The sequence below is a fragment of the Peromyscus leucopus genome, chromosome 9 (assembly GCF_004664715.2).
Source record: "Peromyscus leucopus breed LL Stock chromosome 9, UCI_PerLeu_2.1, whole genome shotgun sequence".
In the NCBI taxonomy this organism is placed as follows: Eukaryota; Metazoa; Chordata; class Mammalia; order Rodentia; family Cricetidae; genus Peromyscus; species Peromyscus leucopus.
This window is the reverse complement of record NC_051070.1, coordinates 109,325,520-109,333,628: the sequence shown is the minus strand read 5'-3', so window position 1 is coordinate 109,333,628 and position 8,109 is coordinate 109,325,520. Positions and strand designations below refer to the sequence as shown.

General features: G+C 56.1%; 1 protein-coding gene across 1 annotated transcript in view; it reads right to left on the bottom strand.

The window, feature by feature from the left end:
* Nisch (nischarin) overlaps nt 1-8,109 on the bottom strand; it is a 36,797-nt gene continuing 28,688 nt past the window's right edge. Inside the window, exons 16-21 of the mRNA XM_028891302.1 lie at nt 5,737-7,143; nt 3,278-3,950; nt 2,640-2,796; nt 2,142-2,270; nt 1,511-1,672; nt 1-1,249 (exon numbers count right to left, since the gene is read on the bottom strand). Of these exons, the coding sequence (XP_028747135.1) occupies nt 639-1,249; nt 1,511-1,672; nt 2,142-2,270; nt 2,640-2,796; nt 3,278-3,950; nt 5,737-7,143 (3,139 nt within the window). The 3' untranslated portion in view covers nt 1-638. The remainder of the gene's footprint in view (nt 1,250-1,510; nt 1,673-2,141; nt 2,271-2,639; nt 2,797-3,277; nt 3,951-5,736; nt 7,144-8,109) is intronic.

Here is an 8,109-nt window from a genome sequence, read left to right as displayed (position 1 = left end):
CTCTGTCAAACTCGGCTTTATTGGAATAGAGAAAATAGGCAACAGGAATTACGTTTGTGCTGGCAGCTCTAGGGTCCCCGCACCGGCTGCTCTGGGCCCCCTGGCCTGGGAACTCCCCACAGGATTTCCTCTTTTCTGGACCTAAGGAAGCCTCCATGTTGGAAAAGCCCACAAAATGGGAGCTTGCAATGTATATTCTGCTACCAGCTTCATAATTAGCAGCAAAATGCCCACAACAACAGCAACAGCAACAAAGGACTGGACTCAACACTTCAGGGAAGGACGTGGAGGTCACCAGGTTCACAGCGCCAGTGTTAACAACAGCATCACAATCAAGGACAGAACAAGGCTGTGTGCCTGGCCATGCCACTTCAGAGGCAGGCACACAGGGAAGCTGGCATCACAAGGACACTCTGGTGGGGTGGGGCTGGCATACTTCTTCCTGGCATTAGGAAGAAGAACTCAACATACATGTTCACATTCTCTGTGGGAGCTGTGTGGGGGCTGTAGGCAATCAATGTAAGGAATCCAGGGAGGGGAGAACACCTTAGAAAGAACACAGAAGGCCTGCTTCCTTGCCCTCTCGGGCACCAGACTGGGCTGCACATGGCAGGTGGCCAGGGCTGCCACGGCTTGCACTAGCCAGTGAGCTCCACAGGCAGCTCCCTGCCACAAAGCGTCTCCCACTGGCGTGCCAGCAGTGAGATGAGCTTTTCTCGGCTCTCAGCACTGGGGACAAACACCTGCCACTGGACCTCCCGGCCCTGGCCAGCCCTGCCAGGACCACCAGGCATCTCCCCAAAGTGGTCCAGGGTGACACTGCCCATGAGATCGTGACCCTGCATGTCATCAAACACAAGAGTGAGGGCCTGGGGGTAGGGCTGGTAGCCCATAAGCACCCGGTCCAAATCCCGGACACGGCGGCCATCGTCTAGCCGGTATCTGTCCCTCTGTGGTGGCTCTTTGGCAAATTCAGGCAATGGATAGTGGATGTAGTCCTCATCCAGGAGAAAGATCTCAGCACTGGTGAGCAGGAGTGTCTTGGGGCGCAGTGAACCCCTGCTCCGTCCAGGTTGTGGTGGGGCCACCTGGAAGGCCTGTATATACAGCAAGATGCTGAGGGCTGGAGCCTTTTCAGGATCAGCCATCTTCTGTGCCACGATAAAGGTCAGGTCCCCAACCTCTTCCTCACTGGGGTAGGTGAACTTGACACGGCTGGAATGGATCAGCTCATAGTTCTCCATTTTTCCTACAGAAAGACGTGACACCAGGGTTGTAGCCTGGGCTAGCCTGTGTGGGGTTAGAAGCAACAGTAGCCCCACGCCAGCCCTAGACTCTAAATGAGAGGTAGTGGGGGGGGGGTGCTCCAAGGTCTGGGCTGAGAGCTACACCTGCTGGATGAGACTCCTGGGATGGAGTCTCTGCCATGGAAGAGGCCCACATAACCAGCTTGGCAGAGAAGGGGGACAGTTAGAGACACGGGCAGTGAGGGTTCTGGGGGTCAGGGTACCTGTGTTCTTGTCCCCAAATTCTGAGTAGAAGTCCTTATCCACAGGCTCAGGCGAGGGGGAGCGCTCCAGGGAGGAGAGCACGAGCATAAGGTGCTGGAGGAAGCAGTGTGTCAGGTAGCTGTCCCGGGTCAGGCACGTGACCACCTGCGATGGGGAGGAGCCTGCACAAGAAGACGCTGGTCACAGATACAGGCCACCACTCCATCCCCTGCAAGGTCCCTGCCCAGAAAGCCAGGACCCAGAGGGTCCATGTGGGAGGGCATCATGGACCCAGGGAGGTGGCCATATCTCAGGCAGGAAGGGCTGAGACAGTTTTCTGGAAGGGGATAGAGGCGTTAGGGGAAGAGCTTAGCTTTCTGTCTTCAGGAAGTGTGAGTCAGAAACATCCTGCCCCAGGCACTCGGCTGCAGTGTGGGTTGGCTATGCCCCTGCACACCCACCTCCTGCTATGGACCCGGGGGGCGAGAGGGCTGCCATCTCAGCAGTTCCCGAAGCGGCTTCCTCACCCGAGGAGCTGGCTTGTCAGTGGAGATAACGTGCCCAGTGATAGGGCACCCACATGTCCGAGGTGGAAGCCACTGGCGACACTGGCCTTCACCCAGACTGGGACAAACACACTGGGTCACTTACCCGTCAGCCGGAAGTACTGGTCAAAAAGGCCAACGTTGACTGACTGCAGGTCACTGAGCTTGAACACAAAGCACTGAGAGATGTGGAAAGGACTGTTGTTATAGTCCGGGTTTTTCTGGTTCCAGAAATCTGTGATGGAGAGAAGAGGCTGAGGATAAACATGTCCAGCAGGAAGGTCACCTGGCAAGGAGTCACCACCACCTGCACAGGCGGAGGGAGGCTTCTAGGAGCCTGGGTGGGGGGTATCGGCCTCAACCACGTTAGCTCAGCAGAGGCACCAAGTCACTGGATGCGGCTGCCACCGAGCGCCAAGAGGCAGAGGCTGCCAAATCCTTGCGTGTGACAGCCAGTTCCCAAGCATCTCCTGGCATGGCCATCTGTCTGGCCTTAGGTCCGTACGGCAGTTCTAAGAGGGAAGTACGGTTGTCACCCCTTCCTCAGCTAAGGGACTCTCAGCCCAGAGCCGCCCCTGCTCGAGGCCCGAGGCCGAGCGCCTACCCTGGAGTGGCTCCGAGAAGTAGCGGCGGAGGCTGTCGTGCAGCACCAGGTAGACGGCCTTGGTGGAGAGCATCACGCAGGCCGTCACCTCCAGCCCCGGGCTCTGGTAGAACACCACCGATGACCACAGCAGGTGCCGCAGCTCCTCGTTCTCAACCTGGGCACAGAGGGCTTATGTGGGAGCCTGCAGGAGAGGGGTGGGCCAGACCACGCCCCCTGCCTTCTAGAGCACGCTCACTCGAGTGCAGACTCCAGGCAGCACATCCCCTCAATTGTGTCAGCCCTGCTGCTGTGGTGACTCCTGGGTCCTAGGAACTGCTCATGGCCTTGGACGAAAAGGGACAGGAAGCTCATCTCATGTATCTAATAAACTCAGAGCAGGAAAGAGGTGCAAACAGGAGGTAGACATGGGGGTATATACCTGCAGCAGGGTCACACAGACTTAGATAGGGCAGAGGGCACACCTGGCTGGGAGCTGAGTGGCAGACCTCTTGACCCAGATCCTCATCCTGTGAGCAGATGAAGCTGAGGCCCACATGAGGATGTCCCCACACAAACCCTGTCCTATCCTCAGGACTAGTCAGCAGAGCCCACACCTCTCACCACACAAGTGCCAGGCAGCAAGACCAGGCCAATACCTCGGCAATGCTGCTGTGGAAGAGATCAATGATGGCCCTCCCCCGAAGACTGGCAATGTGTTGGAGTGACGGGCAGATTGGCAAGTAAGAGGGGATCTGATTCTCCTCAGATGTAGACTGGATCAGGCGCTCGCTTGGGTACTGGGCAGGGGCCTCAGCTTGTGCTGGGGCCTCCGCTGGAGCTGGAGCTGGAGCTGGAGCCTCTGCAGGAACTGGAGCTGGAGCCTCTGCTGGAGCTGGAGCCTCTGCTGGAGCTGGAGCCTCTGTTGGAGCCTCTGCTGGAGCTGGAGCCTCTGTTGGAGCCTCTGCTGGAGCTGGAGCCTCTGTTGGAGCCTCTGCTGGAGCTGGAGCTGGAGCCTCTGCTGGAGCTGGAGCCTCTGCTGGAGCTGGAGCCTCTGTTGGAGCCTCTGCTGGAGCTGGAGCTGGAGCCTCTGCTGGAGCTGGAGCTGGAGCCTCTGCTGGAGCTGGAGCCTCTGCTGGAGCTGGAGCCTCTGCTGGAGCTGGAGCCTCTGCTGGAGCTGGAGCCTCTGTTGGAACTGGAGCCTCTGCTGGAACTGGAGCCTCTGCTGGAGCTGGAACTGGAGCCAAGGCCTCTGCTGGGACTGCAGCTGGAGCCGGAACTGGAGCTGGAGCCGGAGCTTCTGCTGGGGTCTCCTGTGGTCGCTGCTTATCACTATATCTCCCAGTGACCCAAGAAATGTCAAATAAACACGTGGACTCCATGGAGATTCCTATCATATGCACATCAGAGTGTGATGGCCGACTGTATAGCACATGCTAGCCTTGGAGTCCTGGGTGACCCACTTCATCACTATGCTCTCCATGGGAGGACCACACAGCAGAGGGCAAGTGTCAGTCCTTTTCGTGAACAGATGTGGGCAGAGCAGACCACCCAGAGCCAGCCATACACACGTAATAAAGGCTTTGGCTCATGGACTGAAAGTCCATCTTTTGACCAGTGCTCTTAACCACTGAGCCACCTCCCCAGCCCTGAAAGTTCATTTTAAAAGCACTACAGAAGCATCAGAAAGCCACTTCAGAGTTATGATTTGGGTGTAAGGTGTCAGATGTGTTGAAATGCCACCCTAGAGTACTTATGAAGGACCCAAGTTAGAACCTGGGTGTGTATGCAAGCAGAGGGGAGAACCAAAACTCAAAATGCTCTTCAGTTTGTTTTTGGGGTGTCTTCAGGTAACCCAGGCATGTAGTCTACTCAACCACTGCTGCACATGGCCATGCTGGAATGTCACTGGTCCAGGACCTGCTAACGCTCAGGAACTTAAATCTCATGGGAGCTGGCAGTCTCCAGCATTCAACTCACAGGGCCACACCCAGTGAAGGGGGTAGGGTCCTTTGGATGTTGCCCTCTCCATCACCCACAGGACCACACCCAGTGAAGGGGTAGGGTCTTTTGGATGCCACCCTCTCCATCCATCAGATCCAGTCCAACTGCTGCAGTCCCTGGGGCCATGATCTGGCATTTGACCAAATACCCAAGACGCTGCTGGGCTACTCTGCTGCCATGGGTGTACGGATACATCTTTAGGGGCCTGGTTTCTGCAGGAGTCCCAGGAGAAAGCCAGGCTGTGGTAGCACGGAAGGAGGACAAGGTGCATACCAACTAAGCTTCACATGGTGAGTGGAGGTATAGGACGGCCACCTCTGTACAGGTGTAAGAGGGGCACTGGATTCAGCTGCAGGAGTTGAAAGCCCTTTGGATCATCAGCTGGGGACTGACTGGGGGAGAGGGTAGACCCAAGAGATGCTAAGGAGAACCAGAGGTAAAGATAGGGTCTCAGCATTCTGCCAGGATAGAGAACATGAGCTATTAGATTCTTGGCCTGCTCCCAGGTAGGGAAATTCTTCAACAGAAAGCAGGACCCTCACCAGGAATCCAAGGGGAGGGGCCAGTGTGGATAGGCTCTAGCTGCCAGCTCCTTCCTGCTAAGCACTGCAACCTCCGCTCAAAGAAAAGATGACCTACCCCAGACACTTTGGTCTGCAGAAGGTCCCTTGGGAGGGGCTCCCAAGTTAGATACAACTCAGTCCTTCCTGAGAAGGGCTTTGTGTGTGGTGCTAAAAAATAAGTTTGGGAGCTGGTCTCAGGAAGGGGTACCAGAAGCAGTCACTAGCTGACAGCGCCAGCCACGGGATGAAGAGGAGGAGGAGGAGACCCAGAAACCATGCTCGAGCATGTGAGAGGGCAGTGGTAGGCCCAGGGACAAAGCGAGACAGGGCTGGCTCCCTTACTTAACCTGTCCTGCACGGGACAGCTTGCCTGGGCTGCTTTTAAGCCTCTGGATATCTGGAGCATTAAGCAAGGGCTGGGGGTGGTCAGGGTTGGAGAGAAGCTGGAGGACAGGGAAAGTAAAGGGAGACTCCCACAAGGCACAAATGCCCAGAGAGCACACCCAAGCCACCCCGAGGCCCCAGGTCCCAAGAGCCTGCACTGGTCTCACCTGGCCCTGCCCTTGGCAGACTGGCCACCCAGGAGGGGGCTTTGGGGTCTCGGCCCAGCTGCAGGAGTCTTGGAGATGACAACAGTCTTCAGGTCCTGCAGTGAGGCCCGTAGCTGATTGTAGATTCGCAGGAAGTGGAATTTCTCGTGGGGCAGCACAAAGATGGCGGTAACAAAGCGGTAGCCAACCAGCAGCTCGAGCACATGGCCATCAGCAAAGGCGCCCCGTGGCTGGGTGCAGCTGCGAGTGGGGTCCAGCAGCACGGTGGAGAGCGGCACACGGCTAAGCTTGAAGCTATTGCGGTTGCGGCAGGTGTGGGTGCCACGGCTGGGCATGGGGTTGAAGTCAGCCTTGATGACGTTGAGATGCTGGGCAGTGAGCAGCAGCCAGTAGGGGATGGCCGCAGACTTGACGGCCTCCGAGGGCGCGCAGCAGGAGCGCCGCACTGCCGAGCAGAGAGTGCAGCTGGCCCACTCGATGTTGCCCGAGTAGTCCCCGGCAGCGGTCTGGACCATGCGCTTGTCACTGTAGACCAAGTAGACAGGGAAGCATCCCTGGCTGCGCTCCTGACTGCCGCCCTCCACCTTGTAGAAGGTGAGCAGCTGGCGCAAGAACTCCTGCAGGCTGGTGTGGCTGCCATAGAGGATGGGGCTGCACAGCATGGCCATGTGCTGTGGGGCAAAGCAGGAGCGTAGGTCAGCATGGAACTCGTGCAGGTTGACAGCATCCGAGATGATGAAGAGTGTGTTCTCACTGTGCCGCACCTTGAGTACCAGACACAGCTCTGGCATGAGGAAGCCAAACTCGGTGAGGTCGCCATGTGGGAAGCAGAAGACGAAACGCAGGGATGACAGGATGTGCTGGCTGCTGCCTCGGGACTCTTGGTGTGGGATCTCGAAGACAGCGATGCCAAAGTCGGTGAGCACAAGGCAGGCAGCAAACTGGCGGATGCTGCCCTGCACATGGATCAGGAAGCACCACAGCACCTTGAGGATGCGGATGTGCTCCAGCAGAAAGTCCTCATCGGCGCCTAGGGCCCACTCCAGAGCCAGACGCTCCTCCTCAGCCTCCTCGTCTTCCTCATCCTCCTCATCCTCCTCTTCTCCCTGGCCACTGCCCTCCTCTTCTACGTCTGGGGGTCCCATTTCAAAGTAGCGGTTTTCAGCAACATCCTCCTCTTCCTCCTCCTCTTCCTCCTCCTCGCCCTGTTCCCCCTGGGCTTCCTCTCGCTGGTTGGCAGCCTCAATCCACGCAGGCAGTTGCCGTTCAATGGCCTGGCGGATCAGTGTGCTGAGGCGCTGGATGAAGTCCTGGTTGGTGGCTGTGTAGCCAATGCAAGTGAAGGGCAGGAAGATGATCTGGCCTGACCCAGGCACCACCTGAACCTCTGGCTCTGCCTGTTCTGGGCTGTGCAAGAAGAGACTGGATCAGGGCACAGGAACATTCCATCTCCTAGTCTGCTGTAGTACCCTGACCCTGGGAAGCCAATCCATGGGTCTCCTAGCCTCTCATACAGCTGAGCCGGTTCAAGTGGCTGCCATCAGGATGGGTAGCCAGCTTGAGTCCAGGCTTCTACACACTCAGATCACAGCTATCCACCACAGCCTGCACAAACCAATCTGGCTTCCATAACAGAAGTGTCTGTCATTTGGATGCTGCCAGGCATCAAAGGGGCAACGAAGTATTCCAAGGTAAATCTCTTTGTTGAAAAATAACCACCTTTAGGGGCATTCTGGTTTCTAGGCAGTAAATCAAGTTGGGTGGGTCCTAGGACCATCACATTTAAATTCCAGCCCCCTTTGCACTCTACAACCTTCCCATGAACAAGAATTAGCAATACGCTTCTGTAGTCAGGCATGGTGGGGCAGGCCTTTAATCCCAGAACTGGGCAAAGGCAGGTGGATCTCTTTGAGTTTTGAAGCCAGCTTGTCTATGTAGCAAATCCCAGGCTAGCCAGGGCTATGTAGAGATCCTGTCTCAATAAAATAATATAAATAAATAAAAACAGACTTCTGTAAAGAGCCAAGGAGCTAATGTTTCATGATGTGTGTGCTGGTCCTATCCATGTAATTTTGTTTAAACAGGAATTTAGGAATGTGGTAACCAGGGGCTTGAAAGATGGCTCAGCAGTTAAATATACTCAGAGCTCTCGTAGCGAATCTAAGTTTGTTTCTCAGCACCCACATGGTGGCTAACAAACATCTGTGACTCCAGTTGCAGGAGATGTGATGTTGTCTGTCTTGGCCTCCAAAGGCACCAAGCACACATGTGGTGCACAAATACATACGTGCAGGCAAATACTCATACACTCAGAATTAAAATAAACAATCTGTTTGTTTATTTGGAGACAGGCTCTCTTTCTGTAGCCCTGGC